The following is a 25,566-nucleotide window of genomic DNA, read 5'->3' on the forward strand; positions in this document are numbered from 1 at the left end:
TCCGGTTTGGTGACCTCAGGATTAGGTCTCTGCTCTTTGCAGATGATGTGGTCCTGTTGGCTTCATCGGGCCGCGACCTTCAGCTCTCACTGGATCGGTTCGCAGCCGAGTGTGAAGCGGCTGGAATGAAAATCAGCACCTCCAAATCCGAGACAATGGTTCTCAGCCGGAAAAGGGTGGCGTGCCCCCTCCGGATCGGGGATGAAGTCCTGCCCCAAGTGGAGGAGTTTAAGTACCTCGGGGTCTTGTTCACGAGTGAGGGAAGGATGGAACGGGAGATCGACAGGCGGATCGGTGCGGCGTCTGCAGTAATGCGGACTCTGCACCGGTCTGTCTTGGTGAAGAGGGAGCTGAGCCGAAAGGCAAAGCTCTTGATTTACCAGTCGATCTTCGTTCCTACCCTCACCTATGGTCACGAGCTTTGGGTAGTGACCGAAAGAACAAGATCGCGGGTACAAGCGGCCGAAATGAGTTTCCTCCGTAGGGTGGCTGGGCTCTCCCTTAGAGATCGGGTGAGAAGCTTGGTCATCCGGGAGGAGCTCGGAGTAGAGCCGCTGCTCCTCTGCATTGAGAAGAGCCAGATGAGGTGGCTCGGGCATCTAATTAGGATGCCTCCAGGACGCCTCCCTGGTGAGGTGTTCAGGGCATGTCCCACCGGTAGGAGGCCCCGGGGAAGACCCAGGACACGCTGGAGAGACTACGTCTCTCAGCTGGCCTGGGAACGCCTCGGGGTCCCCCGGGAAGAGCTGGATGAAGTGGCCGGGGAGAGGGAAGTCTGGGTTTCCCTGCTTAGGCTGCTGCCCTCGCGACCCGACCCCGGATAAGCGGAAGAAAATGGATGGATGGATGGATAAAATTCTATACAAAAATTAATTCTAAAACTCCTCAAAATGTAAAATGTGTAGACAAAACATACATAATAACTTAAAAAAACGTAGAAGCTGACTTATTTTTAGGATATCCAGCATCTCAGATCCAGATGACAATAAGCTGTTGACTATTTACAAAATAGATCGGTGGTGTCTCTTTTATGATCACAGAGAACTAACTCCAGCACAGCAGAGGCAATGAGCACCTGAATTTCATTTACAGCACAGCGTTCTATTGTATCAACAAGAAAAAACATACACAACAACTAAAATATCACTGAACTTCTAAAAACCAGGAAAGGTAAACAAAAAAATATAATTTTCAGTCACATGATCAATAAATAGCTTTAAAAAATGAGCATATGACTAAAAATAATAGAGAAGTGACTAATTTCTACTGTTTGAAAATTTAAAAACTGATCTACAGAACTACATCATTTCAAAAAGTATACCGTTTCAATGTATGTCAGCACATCTGTTGAAATTATTTTTGTGACTGCCAGAGAAAAAAAATCATGTTTAACAACCTGAGAATTTAAATGTTGCCATAAATTACATTTTTTAATCAGTTTTTACCAAAAAAAAAAAAGTTACAAACAGCATGATTTTAGATTTTTTATTCACTTGGTCCTGCGCTCACTGCCTTCAGCTCCTGGTAATGATGACAGCCTCAGTGAGAGGTTCATGGTGCTCAGTTTTCACTGCGTGAGCTGAGTTCAGGTCTGAGTCAGGAGCTGATGGTTCTGCAGTCCATCAGCCAGTGATCGAGCCATGTGTCCAGAAGTGTGTTTCATGTCCTGCGCAGCTCTGATGGCTCGGTTCAGAGACGTGTCCACGGAGTACAGCCTTTCAGTGGACAGGGAGCGTCTTGTCCTGCCCCTCACCTTCCAGTGGCCGCTGACCCCTGGGGATGTACCAGTGCTGTTGCCAGGAGACACGTAGAGGGGTGATGGGAACAACCTGAAGTAAGGTAAGGTTGAAAAAAAAAAGCATTTCACATTATCCAAGAACCATCTCAAACCATTTCAATAATCAGAATTTATTTTTTTTCAGCTGGACAGAGCTCCTTGATGCGTGCCATTGTTGGACAGTCAGTGGTATGTACACATTTTTACATATATAATATGATAAAACTTAAAATGGGTAATACAAAAGGTCATGTATAAAACCAGAAAACCATAACAAAGAGTAACAACCTAGTATGTCAAAAATATCATGAAATGATCATTGTAGCATGGAAAACAAAATATCATGAAAAGTACATTTTACCATGAAAATAACATACTATAGTACAAATTCAAAAATATGATAAAGAATGTCTTAGTACAGTATGTTGCCAAAACTGTGATAAAAACGGCATGTTATGGTAAGTTGTAAAACATGAAAAATGTCATAATATTACTGTGAACATTATAGTTTAGCGTGTTGTCAAAAATGCAAAAAAAACAAAAAAAAAAGTCATAGAACAGTATGTTGTCCAAAATCTAATTAAAAAAATCATAGTAAAGTATATTGTCTAAAATGTAACACAAACATTATAGTACAGTATAGAGTTCAAAATGTGATAAAAAGTCATGGTATAGTAGGTCGCCAAAAATGCACCATAATAATGCAAGTTGAAAAAAAAGTCAATATATGACATGTCCCAAAAACAGCTGAAAACACCTCAAAACAGCACAAAATAGTGTGCAGAGACACGCCATAACATAGAATGGTGCAAAAACAGCCAAAAACAACATAATAATGCATGTTGAAAAAATGAGCGAAAAGGCAAGGCTATAGTATGGAAAAAAGTCAAAATATGACATGTCCCAAAAACAGCTGAAAATACCTCAAAATAGCATAAAATAGTGTACAGAGACATGCCATAACATAGAACGGTGCAAAAACAGCCAAAAACAACATAATAATGCATGTTGAAAAAATGAGCGAAAAGGCAAGGCTATAGTATGGAAAAAAGTCAAAATATGACATGTCCCAAACACAACTGAAAACACCTCAAAACAGCATAAAATAGTGTGCAGAGACACGCCATAGCGTAGAATGGTGCAAAAACAGCCAAAAACAACATAATAATGCATGTTGAAAAAATGAGCGAAAAGGCAAGGCTATAGTATGGAAAAAAGTCAAAATATGACATGTCCCAAAAACAGCTGAAAACACCTCAAAACAGCATAAAATAGTGTGCAGAGACACGACATAACATAGAATGGTGCAAAAACGGCCAAAAACAACATAATAATGCATGTTGAAAAAATGAGCGAAAAGGCAAGGCTATAGTATGGAAAAAAGTCAAAATATGACATGTCCCAAAAACAGCTGAAAACACCTCAAAACAGCATAAAATAGTGTGCAGAGACACACCATAACATAGAATGGTGCAAAAACAGCCAAAAACAACATAATAATGCATGTTGAAAAAATGAGCGAAAAGGCAAGGCTATAGTATGGAAAAAAGTCAAAATATGACATGTCCCAAACACAACTGAAAACACCTCAAAACAGCATAAAATAGTGTGCAGAGACACGCCATAGCGTAGAATGGTGCAAAAACAGCCAAAAACAACATAATAATGCATGTTGAAAAAATGAGCGAAAAGGCAAGGCTATAGTATGGAAAAAAGTCAAAATATGACATGTCCCAAAAACAGCTGAAAACACCTCAAAACAGCACAAAATAGTGTGCAGAGACACGACATAACATAGAATGGTGCAAAACAGCCAAAAACAACATAATAATGCATGTTGAAAAAATGAGCGAAAAGGCAAGGCTATAGTATGGAAAAAAGTCAAAATATGACATGTCCCAAAAACAGCTGAAAACACCTCAAAACAGCATAAAATAGTGTGCAGAGACACGCCATAGCGCAGAATGGTGCAAAAACAGCCAAAACAACATAATAATGCATGTTGAAAAAATGACCAAAAGGCAAGGCTATAGTATGGAAAAAAGTCAAAATATGACATGTCCCAAAAACAGCTGAAAACACCTCAAAACAGCTTAAAATAGTGTGCAGGAACACAACATAACACAGAATGGTGCAAAAACAGCCAAAAAACAACATAATAATGCATGTTGAAAAAATGAGCGAAAAGGCAAGGCTATAGTATGGAAAAAAGTCAAAATATGACATGTCCCAAAAACAGCTGAAAACACCTCAAAACAGCATAAAATAGTGTGCAGAGACACGCCATAACATAGAATGGTGCAAAAACAGCCAAAAACAACATAATAATGCATGTTGAAAAAATGACCAAAAAGGCAAGGCTATAGTATGGAAAAAAGTCAAAATATGACATGTCGCAAAAACAGCTGAAAACACCTCAAAACAGCATAAAATAGTGTGCAGAGACATGCCATAACATAGAATGGTGCAAAAACAGCCAAAAACAACATAATAATGCATGTTGAAAAAATGACCAAAAAGGCAAGGCTATAGTATGGAAAAAAGTCAAAATATGACATGTCCCAAAAACAGCTGTAAACACCTCAAAACAGCATAACATAGTGTGCAGAGACACGCCATAACATAGAATGGTGCAAAAACAGCCAAAAACAACATAATAATGCACGTTGAAAAATGACCAAAAGGCAAGGCTATAGTATGGAAAAAAGTCAAAATATGACATGTCCCAAAAACAGCTGAAAACACCTCAAAACAGCATAAAATAGTGTGCAGAGACACGCCATAGCGTAGAATGGTGCAAAAACAGCCAAAAACAACATAATAATGCATGTTGAAAAAATGACCAAAAAGGCAAGGCTATAGTATGGAAAAAAGTCAAAATATGACATGTCCCAAAAACAGCTGAAAACACCTCAAAACAGCATAAAATAGTGTGCAGAGACATGCCATAACATAGAATGGTGCAAAAACAGCCAAAAACAACATAATAATGCATGTTGAAAAAATGAGCGAAAAGGCAAGGCTATAGTATGGAAAAAAGTCAAAATATGACATGTCCCAAAAACAGCTGACAACACCTCAAAACAGCATAAAATAGTGTGCAGAGACACGCCTTAGCGCAGAATGGTGCAAAAACAACCAAAAACAACATAATAATGCACGTTGAAAAAATGACCAAAAAGGCAAGGCTATAGTATGGAAAAAAGTCAAAATATGACATGTCCCAAAAACAGCTGAAAACACCTCAAAACATCATAAAATAGTGTGCAGAGACACTCCATAACATAGAATGGTGCAAAAACAGCCAAAAACAACATAATAATGCATGTTGAAAAATGAGCAAAAAGGCAAGGCTATAGTATGGAAAAAGTCAAAATATGACATGTCCCAAAAACAGCTGAAAACACCTCAAAACAGCATAAAATAGTGTGCAGAGACACGCCATAACATAGAATGGTGCAAAACAGCCAAAAACAACATAATAATGCATGTTGAAAAAAAAATGACCAAAAGGCAAGGCTATAGTATGGAAAAAAGTCAAAATATGACATGTCCCAAAAACAGCTGAAAACACCTCAAAACAGCATAAAATAGTGTGCAGAGACACGCCTTAGCGCAGAATGGTGCAAAAACAGCCAAAAACAACATAATAATGCATGTTGAAAAAATGACCAAAAAGGCAAGGCTATAGTATGGAAAAAAGTCAAAATATGACATGTCCCAAAAACAGCTGAAAACACCTCAAAACAGCATAAAATAGTGTGCAGAGACACGCCATAACATAGAATGGTGCAAAAACAGCCAAAAACAACATAATAATGCATGTTGAAAAAATGACCGAAAAGGCAAGGCTATAGTATGGAAAAAAGTCAAAATATGACATGTCCCAAAAACAGCTGAAAACACCTCAAAACAGCACAAAATAGTGTGCAGAGACACGCCATAACATAGAATGGTGCAAAAACAGCCAAAAACAACATAATAATGCATGTTGAAAAAAGACCAAAAAGGCAAGGCTATAGTATGGAAAAAAGTCAAAATATGACATGTCCCAAAAACAGCTGAAAACACCTCAAAACAGCATAAAATAGTGTGCAGAGACATGCCATAACATAGAATGGTGCAAAACAGCCAAAAACAACATAATAATGCATGTTGAAAAAATGAGTGAAAAGGCAAGGCTATAGTATGGAAAAAAGTCAAAATATGACATGTCCCAAAAACAGCTGAAAACACCTCAAAACAGCATAAAATAGTGTGCAGAGACACGCCATAGCGTAGAATGGTGCAAAAACAGCCAAAAACAACATAATAATGCACGTTGAAAAAATGACCAAAAAGGCAAGGCTATAGTATGGAAAAAAGTCAAAATATGACATGTCCCAAAAACAGCTGAAAACACCTCAAAACAGCATAAAATAGTGTGCAGAGACACGCCATAGCGTAGAATGGTGCAAAAAAAAGCCAAAAGCAACACAACAATGCATGGTGAAAAAATGAGCGAAAAGGCAAGGCTATAGTATGGAAAAAAGTCAAAATATGACATGTCCCAAAAACAGCTGAAAACACCTCAAAACAGCATAAAATAGTGTGCAGAGACATGCCATAACATAGAATGGTGCAAAAACAGCCAAAAACAACATAATAATGCATGTTGAAAAAATGACCAAAAAGGCAAGGCTATAGTATGGAAAAAAGTCAAAATATGACATGTCCCAAAAACAGCTGAAAACACCTCAAAACAGCATAAAATAGTGTGCAGAGACACACCATAGCATAGAATGGTGCAAAAATGGCCTAAAACAACATAATAATGCATGTTGAAAAAATGACCAAAAAGGCAAGGCTATAGTATGGAAAAAAGTCAAAATATGACATGTCCCAAAAACAGCTGAAAACACCTCAAAACAGCATAAAATAGTGTGCAGAGACACGCCATGGCATAGAATGGTGCAAAAACGGCCAAAAACAACATAATAATGCATGTTGAAAAAATGAGTGAAAAGGCAAGGCTATAGTATGGAAAAAAGTCAAAATATGACATGTCCCAAAAACAGCTGAAAACACCTCAAAACAGCATAAAATAGTGTGCAGAGACACGCCATAGCGTAGAATGGTGCAAAAACAGCCAAAAACAACATAATAATGCACGTTGAAAAAATGACCAAAAAGGCAAGGCTATAGTATGGAAAAAAGTCAAAATATGACATGTCCCAAAAACAGCTGAAAACACCTCAAAACAGCATAAAATAGTGTGCAGAGACACGCCATAGCGTAGAATGGTGCAAAAACAGCCAAAAACAACATAATAATGCATGTTGAAAAAATGACCAAAAAGGCAAGGCTATAGTATGGAAAAAAGTCAAAATATGACATGTCCCAAAAACAGCTGAAAACACCTCAAAACAGCATAAAATAGTGTGCAGAGACACGCCATAGCGTAGAATGGTGCAAAAACAGCCAAAAACAACATAATAATGCATGTTGAAAAAAAGACCAAAAAGGCAAGGCTATAGTATGGAAAAAGTCAAAATATGACATGTCCCAAAAACAGCTGAAAACACCTCAAAACAGCATAAAATAGTGTGCAGAGACACGCCATAACATAGAATGGTGCAAAAACAGCCAAAAACAACATAATAATGCATGTTGAAAAAATGACCAAAAAGGCAAGGCTATAGTATGGAAAAAAGTCAAAATATGACATGTCCCAAAAACAGCTGAAAACACCTCAAAACAGCATAAAATAGTGTGCAGAGACACGCCATAGCGTAGAATGGTGCAAAAACAGCAAAAAAAAACATAAGAATGCATGTTGAAAAAAAGACCAAAAAGGCAAGGCTATAGTATGGAAAAAAGTCAAAATATGACATGTCCCAAAAACAGCTGAAAACACCTCAAAACAGCATAAAATAGTGTGCAGAGACACGCCATAACATAGAATGGTGCAAAAACAGCCAAAAACAACATAATAATGCATGTTGAAAAAATGACCAAAAAGGCAAGGCTATAGTATGGAAAAAAGTCAAAATATGACATGTCCCAAAAACAGCTGAAAACACCTCAAAACAGCATAAAATAGTGTGCAGAGACACGCCATAACATAGAATGGTGCAAAAGCAGCCAAAAACAACATAATAATGCATGTTGAAAAATGACCAAAAAGGCAAGGCTATAGTATGGAAAAAAGTCAAAATATGACATGTCCCAAAAACAGCTGAAAACACCTCAAAACAGCATAAAATAGTGTGAAGAGACACGCCATAACATAGAATGGTGCAAAAACAGCCAAAAACAACATAATAATGCATGTTGAAAAAAAGACCAAAAAGGCAAGGCTATAGTATGGAAAAAAGTCAAAATATGACATGTCCCAAAAACAGCTGAAAACACCTCAAAACAGCATAAAATAGTGTGCAGAGACACACCATAACATAGAATGGTGCAAAACAGCCAAAAACAACATAATAATGCATGTTGAAAAATGAGTGAAAAGGCAAGGCTATAGTATGGAAAAAAGTCAAAATATGACATGTCCCAAAAACAGCTGAAAACACCTCAAAACTGCATAAAATACTGTGCAGAGACACGCCATAACATAGAATGGTGCAAAACAGCCAAAAACAACATAATAATGCATGTTGAAAAATGACCAAAAGGCAAGGCTATAGTATGGAAAAAAGTCAAAATATGACATGTCCCAAAAACAGCTGAAAACACCTCAAAACAGCATAAAATAGTGTGCAGAGACATGCCATAACATAGAATGGTGCAAAACCAGCCAAAAACAACATAATAATGCATGTTGAAAAAATGACCAAAAGGCAAGGCTATAGTATGGAAAAAGTCAAAATATGACATGTCCCAAAAACAGCTGAAAACACCTCAAAACAGCATAAAATAGTGTGCAGAGACACGCCATAACATAGAACGGTGCAAAAACAGCCAAAAACAACATAATAATGCATGTTGAAAAAATGAGCAAAAAGGCAAGGCTATAGTATGGAAAAAAGTCAAAATATGACATGTCCCAAAAACAGCTGAAAACACCTCAAAACAGCATAAAATAGTGTGCAGAGACACGCCATAGCGTAGAATGGTGCAAAAACAGCCAAAAACAACATAATAATGCATGTTGAAAAAATGACCAAAAAGGCAAGGCTATAGTATGGAAAAAAGTCAAAATATGACATGTCCCAAAAACAGCTGAAAACACCTCAAAACAGCATAAAATAGTGTGCAGAGACACGCCATAGCATAGAATGGTGCAAAACAGCCAAAAACAACATAATAATGCATGTTGAAAAAATGACCAAAAAGGCAAGGCTATAGTATGGAAAAAAGTCAAAATATGACATGTCCCAAAACAGCTGAAAACACCTCAAAACAGCATAAAATAGTGTGCAGAGACATGCCATAACATAGAATGGTGCAAAAACAGCCAAAAACAACATAATAATGCATGTTGAAAAAATGAGCGAAAAGGCAAGGCTATAGTATGGAAAAAAGTCAAAATATGACATGTCCCAAAAACAGCTGAAAACACCTCAAAACAGCATAAAATAGTGTGCAGAGACACGCCATAGCGTAGAATGGTGCAAAAACAGCCAAAAAACACATAATAATGCATGTTGAAAAAATGACCAAAAAGGCAAGGCTATAGTATGGAAAAAAGTCAAAATATGACATGTCCCAAAAACAGCTGAAAACACCTCAAAACAGCATAAAATAGTGTGCAGAGACACGCCATAGCGTAGAATGGTGCAAAAACAGCCAAAAACAACATAATAATGCATGTTGAAAAAATGACCAAAAAGGCAAGGCTATAGTATGGAAAAAAGTCAAAATATGACATGTCCCAAAAACAGCTGAAAACACCTCAAAACAGCACAAAATAGTGTGCAGAGACACGCCATAACATAGAATGGTGCAAAAACAGCCAAAAACAACATAATAATGCATGTTGAAAAAAAGACCAAAAAGGCAAGGCTATAGTATGGAAAAAAGTCAAAATATGACATGTCCCAAAAACAGCTGAAAACACCTCAAAACAGCATAAAATAGTGTGCAGAGACACGCCATAACATAGAATGATGTAAAAACGGCCAAAAACAACATAATAATGCATGTTGAAAAAATGAGCAAAAAGGCAAGGCTATAGTATGGAAAAAAGTCAAAATATGACATGTCCCAAAAACAGCTGAAAACACCTCAAAACAGCATAAAATAGTGTGCAGAGACACGCCATAACAAAGAATGGTGCAAAAGAAGCCAAAAAACACATAATAATGCATGTTGAAAAAATGACCAAAAAGGCAAGGCTATAGTATGGAAAAAAAGTCAAAATATGACATGTCCCAAAAACAGCTGAAAACAGCACAAAACAGCTTAAAATAGTGTGCAGAGACACACCATAGCATAGAATGGTGCAAAACAGCCAAAAACAACATAATAATGCATGTTAAAAAAATGAACAAAAAGGCAAGGCTATAGTATGGAAAAAAGTCAAAATATGACATGTCCCAAAAACAGCTGAAAACACCTCAAAACAGCATAAAATAGTGTGCAGAGACATGCCATAACATAGAATGGTGCAAAAACAGCCAAAAACAACATAATAATGCATGTTGAAAAAATGACCAAAAAGGCAAGGCTATAGTATGGAAAAAAGTCAAAATATGACATGTCCCAAAAACAGCTGAAAACACCTCAAAACAGCATAAAATAGTGTGCAGAGACACACCATAGCATAGAATGGTGCAAAACAGCCAAAAACAACATAATAATGCATGTTGAAAAATGACCAAAAGGCAAGGCTATAGTATGGAAAAAGTCAAAATATGACATGTCCCAAAAACAGCTGAAAACACCTCAAAACAGCATAAAATAGTGTGCAGAGACACGCCATAGCATAGAATGGTGCAAAAACAGCCAAAAACAACATAATAATGCATGTTGAAAAATGAGTGAAAAAGGCAAGGCTATAGTATGGAAAAAGTCAAAATATGACATGTCCCAAAAACAGCTGAAAACACCTCAAAACAGCATAAAATAGTGTGCAGAGAGACATGCCATAACATAGAATGGTGCAAAAACAGCCAAAAACAACATAATAATGCATGTTGAAAAATGACCAAAAAGGCAAGGCTATAGTATGGAAAAAGTCAAAATATGACATGTCCCAAAAACAGCTGAAAACACCTCAAAACAGCATAAAATAGTGTGCAGAGACACGCCATAGCGCAGAATGGTGCAAAACAGCCAAAACAACATAATAATGCATGTTGAAAAATGACCAAAAAGGCAAGGCTATAGTATGGAAAAAGTCAAAATATGACATGTCCCAAAAACAGCTGAAAACACCTCAAAACAGCATAAAATAGTGTGCAGAGACACGCCATAGCGTAGAATGGTGCAAAACAGCCAAAAACAACATAATAATGCATGTTGAAAAAAGACCAAAAAGGCAAGGCTATAGTATGGAAAAAGTCAAAATATGACATGTCCCAAAAACAGCTGAAAACACCTCAAAACAGCATAAAATAGTGTGCAGAGACATGCCATAACATAGAATGGTGCAAAACAGCCAAAAAACAACATAATAATGCATGTTGAAAAAATGACCAAAAAGGCAAGGCTATAGTATGGAAAAAAGTCAAAATATGACATGTCCCAAAAACAGCTGAAAACACCTCAAAACAGCATAAAATAGTGTGCAGAGACACGCCTATAGCGTAGAATGGTGCAAAACAACCAAAAAACAACATAATAATGCATGTTGAAAAATGACCAAAAAGGCAAGGCTATAGTATGGAAAAAGTCAAAATATGACATGTCCCAAAAAGAGCTGAAAACACCTCAAAACAGCATAAAATAGTGTGCAGAGACACGCCATAACGTAGAATGTTGCAAAAACAGCCAAAAACAACATAATAATGCATGTAGAAAAATGACCAAAAAGGCAAGGCTATAGTATGGAAAAAAGTCAAAATATGACATGTCCCAAAAACAGCTGAAAACACCTCAAAACAGCATAAAATAGTGTGCAGAGACACGCCCTAACAAAGAATGGTGCAAAAGAAGCCAAAAAACACATAATAATGCATGTTGAAAAAATGACCAAAAAGGCAAGGCTATAGTATGGAAAAAAAGTCAAAATATGACATGTCCAAAAAACAGCTGAAAACACCTCAAAACAGATTAAAATAGTGTGCAGAGACACGCATAGCGTGAGAATGGTGTAAAACAGCCAAAAACAACATAATAATGCATGTTGAAAAATGACCAAAAAGGCAAGGCTATAGTATGGAAAAAAGTCAAAATATGACATGTCCCAAAAACAGCTGAAAACACCTCAAAACAGCATAAAATAGTGTGCAGAGACACGCCATAACATAGAATGGTGCAAAACAGCCAAAAACAACATAATAATGCATGTTGAAAAATGACCAAAAGGCAAGGCTATAGTATGGAAAAAAGTCAAAATATGACATGTCCCAAAAACAGCTGAAAACACCTCAAAACAGCATAAAATAGTGTGAAGAGACACGCCATAACATAGAATGGTGCAAAAACAGCCAAAAACAACATAATAATGCATGTTGAAAAAATGACCAAAAAGGCAAGGCTATAGTATGGAAAAAAGTCAAAATATGACATGTCCCAAAAACAGCTGAAAACACCTCAAAACAGCATAAAATAGTGTGCAGAGACACACCATAACATAGAATGGTGTAAAAACGGCCAAAAACAACATAATAATGCACGTTGAAAAAATGAGCGAAAAGGCAAGGCTATAGTATGGAAAAAAGTCAAAATATGACATGTCCCAAAAACAGCTGAAAACACCTCAAAACAGCATAAAATAGTGTGCAGAGACACGCCATAACATAGAATGGTGTAAAAACGGCCAAAAACAACATAATAATGCATGTTGAAAAATGAGCGAAAAGGCAAGGCTATAGTATGGAAAAAGTCAAAATATGACATGTCCCAAAAACAGCTGAAAACACCTCAAAACAGCACAAAATAGTGTGCAGAGACACGCCATAACATAGAATGGTGCAAAACAGCCAAAAACAACATAATAATGCATGTTGAAAAAATGACCAAAAAGGCAAGGCTATAGTATGGAAAAAAGTCAAAATATGACATGTCCCAAAAACAGCTGAAAACACCTCAAAACAGCATAAAATAGTGTGAAGAGACACGCCATAACATAGAATGGTGCAAAAACAGCCAAAAACAACATAATAATGCATGTTGAAAAAATGACCAAAAAGGCAAGGCTATAGTATGGAAAAAAGTCAAAATATGACATGTCCCAAAAACAGCTGAAAACACCTCAAAACAGCATAAAATAGTGTGCAGAGACACGCCATAACATAGAATGGTGCAAAACCAGCCAAAAACAACATAATAATGCATGGTGAAAAAATGAGCAAAAAGGCAAGGCTATAGTATGGAAAAAAGTCAAAATATGACATGTCCCAAAAACAGCTGAAAACAGCACAAAACAGCATAAAATAGTGTGCAGAGACACACCATATCATAGAATGGTGCAAAACAGCCAAAAACAACATAATAATGCATGTTGAAAAATGAGCGAAAAGGCAAGGCTATAGTATGGAAAAAAGTCAAAATATGACATGTCCCAAAAACAGCTGAAAACACCTCAAAACAGCATAAAATAGTGTGCAGAGACACGCCATAACAAAGAATGGTGCAAAAACAGCCAAAAACAACATAATAATGCATGTTGAAAAAATGACCAAAAAGGCAAGGCTATAGTATGGAAAAAAGTCAAAATATGACATGTCCCAAAACAGCTGAAAACACCTCAAAAAAGCATAAAATAGTGTGCAGAGACACACCATAACATAGAATGGTGCAAAAACAGCCAAAAACAACATAATAATGCATGTTGAAAAATGACCAAAAAGGCAAGGCTATAGTATGGAAAAAAGTCAAAATATGACATGTCCCAAAAACAGCTGAAAACACCTCAAAACAGCTTAAAATAGTGTGCAGAGACACACCATAGCATAGAATGGTGCAAAAACGGCCAAAAACAACATAATAATGCACGTTGAAAAAATGAGCAAAAAGGCAAGGCTATAGTATGGAAAAAAGTCAAAATATGACATGTCCCAAAAACAGCTGAAAACACCTCAAAACAGCATAAAATAGTGTGCAGAGACATGCCATAACATAGAACGGTGCAAAAACAGCCGAAAACAACATAATAATGCACGTTGAAAAAATGACCAAAAAGGCAAGGCTATAGTATGGAAAAAAGTCAAAATATGACATGTCCCAAAAACAGCTGAAAACACCTCAAAACAGCATAAAATAGTGTGCAGAGACACGCCATAACAAAGAATGGTGCAAAAGAAGCCAAAAAACACATAATAATGCATGTTGAAAAAATGACCAAAAAGGCAAGGCTATAGTATGGAAAAAAGTCAAAATATGACATGTCGCAAAAACAGCTGAAAACACCTCAAAACAGCATAAAATAGTGTGCAGAGACACGCCATAACATAGAATGGTGCAAAACCAGCCAAAAACAACATAATAATGCATGTTGAAAAAATGACCAAAAGGCAAGGCTATAGTATGGAAAAAGTCAAAATATGACATGTCCCAAAAAACAGCTGAAAACACCTCAAAACAGCATAAAATAGTGTGCAGAGACACGCCATAACATAGAATGGTGCAAAACCAGCCAAAAACAACATAATAATGCATGTTGAAAAAATGAGCGAAAAGGCAAGGCTATAGTATGGAAAAAAGTCAAAATATGACATGTCCCAAAAACAGCTGAAAACACCTCAAAACAGCTTAAAATAGTGTGCAGAGACACACCATAGCATAGAATGGTGCAAAAACGGCCAAAAACAACAAAATAATGCATGTTGAAAAAATGACCAAAAGGGCAAGGCTATAGCATGGAAAAAAGTCAAAATATGACATGTCCCAAAAACAGCTGAAAACACCTCAAAACAGCATAAAATAGTGTGCAGAGACACGCCATAACATAGAATGGTGCAAAACCAGCCAAAAACAACATAATAATGCATGTTGAAAAAATGACCAAAAAGGCAAGGCTATAGTATGGAAAAAAGTCAAAATATGACATGTCCCAAAAACAGCTGAAAACACCTCAAAACAGCATAAAATAGTGTGCAGAGACACGCCATAACATAGAATGGTGCAAAACAGCCAAAAACAACATAATAATGCATGTTGAAAAAATGACCAAAAAGGCAAGGCTATAGTATGGAAAAAAGTCAAAATATGACATGTCCCAAAAACAGCTGAAAACAGCACAAAACAGCATAAAATAGTGTGCAGAGACACGCCATAACAAAGAATGGTGCAAAAGCAGCCAAAAAAAACATAATAATGCATGTTGAAAAAATGACCAAAAAGGCAAGGCTATAGTATGGAAAAAAGTCAAAATATGACATGTCCCAAAAACAGCTGAAAACACCTCAAAACAGCTTAAAATAGTGTGCAGAGACACACCATAGCATAGAATGGTGCAAAAACAGCCAAAAACAACATAATAATGCATGTTGAAAAATGACCAAAAGGCAAGGCTATAGTATGGAAAAAAGTCAAAATATGACATGTCCCAAAAACAGCTGAAAACACCTCAAAACAGCATAAAATAGTGTGCAGAGACACGCCATAGCGTAGAATGGTGCAAACACGGCCAAAAACAACATAATAATGCATGTTGAAAAAATGACCAAAAAGGCAAGGCTATAGTATGGAAAAAAGTCAAAATATGACATGTCCCAAAACAGCTGAAAACACCTCAAAACAGCATAAAATAGTGTGCAGAGACACGCCATAACATAGAATGGTGCAAAACAGCCAAAAACAACATAATAATGCATGTTGAAAAAATAACCAAAAGGCAAGGCTATAGTATGGAAAAAAGTCAAAATATGACATGTCCCAAAAACAGCTGAAAACACCTCAAAACAGCATAAAATAGTGTGCAGAGACACGCCATAACATAGAATGGTGCAAAAACAGCCCAAAAAAACATAATAATGCATGTTGAAAAAATGACCAAAAAGGCAAGGCTATAGTATGGAAAAAAGTCAAAATATGACATGTCCCAAAAACAGCTGAAAACACCTCAAAACAGCATAAAATAGTGTGCAGAGACACGCCATAACATAGAATGGTGCAAAACCAGCCAAAAACAACATAATAATGCATGTTGAAAAAATGAGCGAAAAGGCAAGGCTATAGTATGGAAAAAAGTCAAAATATGACATGTCCCAAAAACAGCTGAAAACACCTCAAAACAGCATAAAATAGTGTGCAGAGACACGCCATAGCGTAGAATGGTGCAAACACGGCCAAAAACAACATAATAATGCATGTTGAAAAAATGACCAAAAAGGCAAGGCTATAGTATGGAAAAAAGTCAAAATATGACATGTCCCAAAAACAGCTGAAAACACCTCAAAACAGCATAAAATAGTGTGCAGAGACACGCCATAACATAGAATGGTGCAAAACCAGCCAAAAACAACATAATAATGCACGTTGAAAAAATGACCGAAAAGGCAAGGCTATAGTATGGAAAAAAGTCAAAATATGACATGTCCCAAAAACAGCTGAAAACACCTCAAAACAGCATAAAATAGTGTGCAGAGACACACTATAGCATAGAATGGTGCAAAAACAGCCAAAAACAACATAATAATGCATGTTGAAAAAATGAGCGAAAAGGCAAGGCTATAGTATGGAAAAAAGTCAAAATATGACATGTCCCAAAAACAGCTGAAAACACCTCAAAACAGCATAAAATAGTGTGCAGAGACACGCCATAACATAGAATGGTGCAAAACAGCCAAAAACAACATAATAATGCATGTTGAAAAATGACCAAACAGACAAGTCTATAGTATGGAAAAAAGTCAAAATATGACATGTCCCAAAAACAGCTGAAAACACCTCAAAACAGCATAAAATAGTGTGCAGAGACACGCCATAGCGTAGAATGGTGCAAAAACAGCCAAAAACAACATAATAATGCATGTTGAAAAAATGACCAAAAAGGCAAGGCTATAGTATGGAAAAAAGTCAAAATATGACATGTCCCAAAAACAGCTGAAAACAGCACAAAACAGCTTAAAATAGTGTGCAGAGACACACCATAGCATAGAATGGTGCAAAAACGGCCAAAAACAACATAATAATGCACGTTGAAAAAATGAGCAAAAAGGCAAGGCTATAGTATGGAAAAAAGTCAAAATATGACATGTCCCAAAAACAGCTGAAAACACCTCAAAACAGCATAAAATAGTGTGCAGAGACACGCCATAACATAGAATGGTGCAAAACAGCCAAAAACAACATAATAATGCATGTTGAAAAATGACCAAAAAGGCAAGGCTATAGTATGGAAAAAGTCAAAATATGACATGTCCCAAAAACAGCTGAAAACACCTCAAAACAGCATAAAATAGTGTGCAGAGACACGCCATAACATAGAATGGTGCAAAACAGCCAAAAACAACATAATAATGCATGTTGAAAAATGACCAAAAAGGCAAGGCTATAGTATGGAAAAAGTCAAAATATGACATGTCCCAAAAACAGCTGAAAACACCTCAAAACAGCATAAAATAGTGTGCAGAGACACGCCATAACATAGAATGGTGCAAAACAGCCAAAAACAACATAATAATGCATGTTGAAAAAATGACCAAAAAGGCAAGGCTATAGTATGGAAAAAAGTCAAAATATGACATGTCCCAAAAACAGCTGAAAACACCTCAAAACAGCATAAAATAGTGTGCAGAGACACGCCATAGCGTAGAATGGTGCAAAAACAGCCAAAAACAACATAATAATGCATGTTGAAAAAATGAGCGAAAAGGCAAGGCTATAGTATGGAAAAAAGTCAAAATATGACATGTCCCAAAAACAGCTGAAAACACCTCAAAACAGCATAAAATAGTGTGCAGAGACACGCCATAGCATAGAATGGTGCAAAACAGCCAAAAACAACATAATAATGCATGTTGAAAAAATGACCAAAAGGCAAGGCTATAGTATGGAAAAAGTCAAAATATGACATGTCCCAAAAACAGCTGAAAACACCTCAAAACAGCATAAAATAGTGTGCAGAGACACGCCATAACATAGAATGGTGCAAAACAGCCAAAAACAACATAATAATGCATGTTGAAAAAATGAGCAAAAGGCAAGGCTATAGTATGGAAAAAGTCAAAATATGACATGTCCCAAAAACAGCTGAAAACACCTCAAAACAGCATAAAATAGTGTGCAGAGACACACTATAGCATAGAATGGTGCAAAACAGCCAAAAACAACATAATAATGCATGTTGAAAAATAACCAAAAGGCAAGGCTATAGTATGGAAAAAAGTCAAAATATGACATGTCCCAAAAACAGCTGAAAACACCTCAAAACAGCATAAAATAGTGTGCAGAGACACGCCATAACATAGAACGGTGCAAAAACAGCCAAAAACAACATAATAATGCACGTTGAAAAAATGACCAAAAGGCAAGGCTATAGTATGGAAAAAAGTCAAAATATGACATGTCCCAAAACAGCTGAAAACACCTCAAAACAGCATAAAATAGTGTGCAGAGACACGCCATAACATAGAATGGTGCAAAACAGCCAAAAACAACATAATAATGCATGTTGAAAAATGACCAAAAAGGCAAGGCTATAGTATGGAAAAAAGTCAAAATATGACATGTCCCAAAAACAGCTGAAAACACCTCAAAACAGCATAAAATAGTGTGAAGAGACACGCCATAACATAGAATGGTGCAAAAACAGCCAAAAACAACATAATAATGCATGTTGAAAAAATGACCAAAAAGGCAAGGCTATAGTATGGAAAAAAAGTCAAAATATGACATGTCCCAAAAACAGCTGAAAACACCGCAAAACAGCATAAAATAGTGTGCAGAGACACGCCATAGCATAGAATGGTGCAAAACAGCCAAAAACAACATAATAATGCACGTTGAAAAAATGAGCAAAAAGGCAAGGCTATAGTATGGAAAAAAGTCAAAATATGACATGTCCCAAAAACAGCTGAAAACACCTCAAAACAGCATAAAATAGTGTGCAGAGACACGCCATAGCATAGAACGGTGCAAAACAGCCAAAAACAACATAATAATGCATGTTGAAAAATGACCAAAAAGGCAAGGCTATAGTATGGAAAAAAGTCAAAATATGACATGTCCCAAAAACAGCTGAAAACACCTCAAAACATCATAAAATAGTGTGCAGAGACACTCCATAACATAGAATGGTGCAAAAACAGCCAAAAACAACATAATAATGCATGTTGAAAAAATGAGCAAAAAGGCAAGGCTATAGTATGGAAAAAAGTCAAAATATGACATGTCCCAAAAACAGCTGAAAACACCTCAAAACAGCTTAAAATAGTGTGCAGAGACACACCATAGCATAGAATGGTGCAAAAACAGCCAAAAACAACATAATAATGCATGTTGAAAAAATGAGCGAAAAGGCAAGGCTATAGTATGGAAAAAAGTCAAAATATGACATGTCCCAAAAACAGCTGAAAACACCTCAAAACAGCATAAAATAGTGTGCAGAGACACGCCATAACATAGAACGGTGCAAAACAGCAAAAAACAACATAATAATGCATGTTGAAAAAATGAGAAAAAAGGCAAGGCTATAGTATGGAAAAAAGTCAAAATATGACATGTCCCAAAAACAGCTGAAAATACCTCAAAACAGCATAAAATAGTGTGCAAAGACACGCCATAACATAGAATGGTGCAAAAACAGCCAAAAACAACATAATAATGCATGTTGAAAAAATGACCAAAAAGGCAAGGCTATAGTATGGAAAAAAGTCAAAATATGACATGTCCCAAACACAGCTGAAAACACCTCAAAACAGCTTAAAATAGTGTGCAGAGACACACCATAGCATAGAATGGTGCAAAAACAGCCAAAAACAACATAATAATGCATGTTGAAAAAATGACCAAAAAGGCAAGGCTATAGTATGGAAAAAAGTCAAAATATGACATGTCCCAAAAACAGCTGAAAACACCTCAAAACAGCATAAAATAGTGTGCAGAGACACGCCATAGCGTAGAATGGTGCAAAAACAGCCAAAAACAACATAATAATGCATGTTGAAAAAATGACCAAAAAGGCAAGGCTATAGTATGGAAAAAAGTCAAAATATGACATGTCCCAAAAACAGCTGAAAACACCTCAAAACAGCATAAAATAGTGTGCAGAGACACGCCATAACATAGAATGGTGCAAAACAGCCAAAAACAACATAATAATGCATGTTGAAAAAATGAGCAAAAAGGCAAGGCTATAGTATGGAAAAAGTCAAAATATGACATGTCCCAAAAACAGCTGAAAACACCTCAAAACAGCATAAAATAGTGTGCAGAGACACACTATAGCATAGAATGGTGCAAAACAGCCAAAAACAACATAATAATGCAAGTTGAAAAAATGAGCGAAAAGGCAAGGCTATAGTATGGAAAAAAGTCAAAATATGACATGTCCCAAAAACAGCTGAAAACACCTCAAAACAGCATAAAATAGTGTGCAGAGACACGCCATAGCGTAGAATGGTGCAAACACGGCCAAAACAACATAATAATGCATGTTGAAAAATGACCAAAAGGCAAGGCTATAGTATGGAAAAAGTCAAAATATGACATGTCCCAAAAACAGCTGAAAACACCTCAAAACAGCATAAAATAGTGTGCAGAGACACGCCATAACATAGAATGGTGCAAAAACAGCCAAAAACAACATAATAATGCATGTTGAAAAAATGAGCGAAAAGGCAAGGCTATAGTATGGAAAAAAGTCAAAATATGACATGTCCCAAAAACAGCTGAAAACACCTCAAAACAGCATAAAATAGTGTGCAGAGACACGCCATAGCATAGAATGGTGCAAAAACAGCCAAAAACAACATAATAATGCATGTTGAAAAATGACCAAAAGGCAAGGCTATAGTATGGAAAAAGTCAAAATATGACATGTCCCAAAACAGCTGAAAACACCTCAAAACAGCATAAAATAGTGTGCAGAGACACGCCATGGCATAGAATGGTGCAAAAACGGCCAAAAACAACATAATAATGCATGTTGAAAAAATGACCAAAAAGGCAAGGCTATAGTATGGAAAAAAGTCAAAATATGACATGTCCCAAAAACAGCTGAAAACACCTCAAAACAGCATAAAATAGTGTGCAGAGACACGCCATAACATAGAATGGTGCAAAACCAGCCAAAAACAACATAATAATGCATGTTGAAAAAATGAGCGAAAAGGCAAGGCTATAGTATGGAAAAAAGTCAAAATATGACATGTCCCAAAAACAGCTGAAAACACCTCAAAACAGCATAAAATAGTGTGCAGAGACACGCCATAGCGTAGAATGGTGCAAAAACAGCCAAAAACAACATAATAATGCACGTTGAAAAAATGACCAAAAAGGCAAGGCTATAGTATGGAAAAAAGTCAAAATATGACATGTCCCAAAAACAGCTGAAAACACCTCAAAACAGCATAAAATAGTGTGCAGAGACACGCCCTAACATAGAATGGTGCAAAACAGCCAAAAACAACATAATAATGCATGTTGAAAAATGACCGAAAAGGCAAGGCTATAGTATGGAAAAAGTCAAAATATGACATGTCCCAAAAACAGCTGAAAACACCTCAAAACAGCATAAAATAGTGTGCAGAGACACGCCATAACATAGAATGGTGCAAAAACAGCCAAAAACAACATAATAATGCATGTTGAAAAAATGACCAAAAAGGCAAGGCTATAGTATGGAAAAAAGTCAAAATATGACATGTCCCAAAAACAGCTGAAAACACCTCAAAACAGCATAAAATAGTGTGCAGAGACACGCCATAACATAGAATGGTGCAAAAACAGCCAAAAACAACATAATAATGCATGTTGAAAAAATGACCAAAAAGGCAAGGCTATAGTATGGAAAAAGTCAAAATATGACATGTCGCAAAAACAGCTGAAAACACCTCAAAACAGCATAAAATAGTGTGCAGAGACACGCCATAACATAGAATGGTGCAAAACCAGCCAAAAACAACATAATAATGCATGTTGAAAAAATGAGCAAAAAGGCAAGGCTATAGTATGGAAAAAAGTCAAAATATGACATGTCCCAAAAACAGCTGAAAACACCTCAAAACAGCATAAAATAGTGTGCAGAGACACGCCATAGCGTAGAATGATGCAAAAACGGCCAAAACAACATAATAATGCATGTTGAAAAAATGACCAAAAAGGCAAGGCTATAGTATGGAAAAAAGTCAAAATATGACATGTCCCAAAAACAGCTGAAAACACCTCAAAACAGCATAAAATAGTGTGCAGAGACACGCCATAACATAGAATGGTGCAAAAACAGCCAAAAACAACATAATAATGCATGTTGAAAAAATGACCAAAAAGGCAAGGCTATAGTATGGAAAAAAAGTCAAAATATGACATGTCCCAAAAACAGCTGAAAACACCTCAAAACAGCATAAAATAGTGTGCAGAGACACACCATAGCATAGAATGGTGCAAAAACAGCCAAAAACAACATAATAATGCACGTTGAAAAAATGACCGAAAAGGCAAGGCTATAGTATGGAAAAAAGTCAAAATATGACATGTCCCAAAAACAGCTGAAAACACCTCAAAACAGCATAAAATAGTGTGCAGAGACACACCATAGCATAGAATGGTGCAAAAACAGCCAAAAACAACATAATAATGCATGTTGAAAAAATGAGCGAAAAGGCAAGGCTATAGTATGGAAAAAAGTCAAAATATGACATGTCCCAAAAACAGCTGAAAACACCTCAAAACAGCTTAACATAGTGTGCAGAGACACGCCATAACACAGAACTGTGCAAAAACAGCCAAAAACAACATAATAATGCATGTTGAAAAAATGAGCGAAAAGGCAAGGCTATAGTATGGAAAAAAGTCAAAATATGACATGTCCCAAAAACAGCTGAAAACACCTCAAAACAGCATAAAATAGTGTGCAGAGACACGCCATAACATAGAATGGTGCAAAACAGCCAAAACAACATAATAATGCATGTTGAAAAATGAGCGAAAAGGCAAGGCTATAGTATGGAAAAAAGTCAAAATATGACATGTCCCAAAAACAGCTGAAAACACCTCAAAACAGCATAAAATAGTGTGCAGAGACACGCCATAACATAGAATGGTGCAAAAACAGCCAAAAACAACATAATAATGCACGTTGAAAAAATGACCAAAAAGGCAAGGCTATAGTATGGAAAAAAGTCAAAATATGACATGTCCCAAAACAGCTGAAAACACCTCAAAACAGCATAAAATAGTGTGCAGAGACACGCCATAACATAGAATGGTGCAAAACAGCCAAAAACAACATAATAATGCATGTTGAAAAATGACCAAAAAGGCAAGGCTATAGTATGGAAAAAAGTCAAAATATGACATGTCCCAAAAACAGCTAAAAACACCTCAAAACAGCTTAAAATAGTGTGCAGAGACACGCCATAGCATAGAATGGTGCAAAAACAGCCAAAAAACACACAATAATGCATGTTGAAAAAATAACCGAAAAGGCAAGGCTATAGTATGGAAAAATGTCAAAATATGACATGTCCCAAAACAGCTGAAAACACCTCAAAACAGCATAAAATAGTGTGCAGAGACACACCATAACATAGAATGGTGCAAAAACAGCCAAAAACAACATAATAATGCATGTTGAAAAAATGACCAAAAAGGCAAGGCTATAGTATGGAAAAAGTCAAAATATGACATGTCCCAAAAACAGCTGAAAACACCTCAAAACAGCATAAAATAGTGTGCAGAGACACGCCATAGCATAGAATGGTGCAAAAACAGCCAAAAACAACATAATAATGCATGTTGAAAAAATGAGCGAAAAGGCAAGGCTATAGTATGGAAAAATGTCAAAATATGACATGTCCAAAAACAGCTGAAAACACCTCAAAACAGCATAAAATAGTGTGCAGAGACACGCCATAACATAGAATGGTGCAAAAACAGCCAAAAACAACATAATAATGCATATTGAAAAAATGAGCGAAAAGGCAAGGCTATAGTATGGAAAAAAGTCAAAATATGACATGTCCCAAAAACAGCTGAAAACACCTCAAAACAGCATAAAATAGTGTGCAGAGACATGCCATAACATAGAACGGTGCAAAACCAGCCAAAAACAACATAATAATGCACGTTGAAAAAATGAGCGAAAAGGCAAGGCTATAGTATGGAAAAAAGTCAAAATATGACATGTCCCAAAAACAGCTGAAAACACCTCAAAACAGCATAAAATAGTGTGCAGAGACATGCCATAACATAGAATGGTGCAAAAACAGCCAAAAACAACATAATAATAATGCATGTTGAAAAAATGACCAAAAAGGCAAGGCTATAGTATGGAAAAAAGTCAAAATATGACATGTCCCAAAAACAGCTGAAAACACCTCAAAACAGCATAAAATAGTGTGCAGAGACACGCCATAACATAGAATGGTGCAAAAACAGCCAAAAACAACATAATAATGCATGTTGAAAAAATGAGCGAAAAGGCAAGGCTATAGTATGGAAAAAAGTCAAAATATGACATGTCCCAAAAACAGCTGAAAACACCTCAAAACAGCATAAAATAGTGTGCAGAGACACACCATAGCAAAGAATGGTGCAAAAACAGCCAAAAACAACATAATAATGCATGTTGAAAAAATGAGCAAAAAGGCAAGGCTATAGTATGGAAAAAAGTCAAAATATGACATGTCCCAAAAACAGCTGAAAACACCTCAAAACAGCATAAAATAGTGTGCAGAGACATGCCATAACATAGAATGGTGCAAAAACAGCCGAAAACAACATAATAATGCACGTTGAAAAAATGACCAAAAAGGCAAGGCTATAGTATGGAAAAATGTCAAAATATGACATGTCCCAAAACAGCTGAAAACACCTCAAAACAGCTTAAAATAGTGTGCAGAGACACACCATAGCATAGAATGGTGCAAAAACGGCCAAAAACAACAAAATAATGCATGTTGAAAAAATGACCAAAAAGGCAAGGCTATAGTATGGAAAAAAGTCAAAATATGACATGTCCCAAAAACAGCTGAAAACACCTCAAAACAGCATAAAATAGTGTGCAGAGACACGCCATAGCATAGAATGGTGCAAAAACAGCCAAAAACAACATAATAATGCATGTTGAAAAAATGAGCGAAAAGGCAAGGCTATAGTATGGAAAAAAGTCAAAATATGACATGTCCCAAAAACAGCTGAAAACACCTCAAAACAGCATAAAATAGTGTGCAAAGACACGCCATAACATAGAATGGTGCAAAAACAGCCAAAAACAACATAATAATGCATATTGAAAAAATGAGCGAAAAGGCAAGGCTATAGTATGGAAAAAAGTCAAAATATGACATGTCCCAAAAACAGCTGAAAACACCTCAAAACAGCATAAAATAGTGTGCAGAGACATGCCATAACATAGAACGGTGCAAAACCAGCCAAAAACAACATAATAATGCACGTTGAAAAAATGAGCGAAAAGGCAAGGCTATAGTATGGAAAAAAGTCAAAATATGACATGTCCCAAAAACAGCTGAAAACACCTCAAAACAGCATAAAATAGTGTGCAGAGACATGCCATAACATAGAACGGTGCA

At 36.3% G+C, this 25,566-nt stretch overlaps 1 protein-coding gene across 5 annotated transcripts in view; it reads right to left on the bottom strand.

Moving 5' to 3' along the window:
* Positions 1-1,585: 1,585 nt before the first annotated feature.
* akna (AT-hook transcription factor) overlaps positions 1,586-25,566 on the bottom strand; it is a 68,538-nt gene continuing 44,557 nt past the window's right edge. For all 5 annotated transcript variants that reach the window (XM_088071139.1, XM_088071138.1, XM_088071141.1 and 2 more), the window contains one exon: positions 1,586-1,829. In XM_088071139.1, the coding sequence (XP_087927265.1) occupies positions 1,586-1,829 (244 nt within the window). The remainder of the gene's footprint in view (positions 1,830-25,566) is intronic.

The sequence above is a fragment of the Plectropomus leopardus genome, chromosome 20, assembly GCF_026936395.1.
Source record: "Plectropomus leopardus strain MGB_pleo_1.0 chromosome 20, ASM2693639v1, whole genome shotgun sequence".
Classification (NCBI taxonomy): domain Eukaryota; kingdom Metazoa; phylum Chordata; class Actinopteri; order Perciformes; family Serranidae; genus Plectropomus; species Plectropomus leopardus.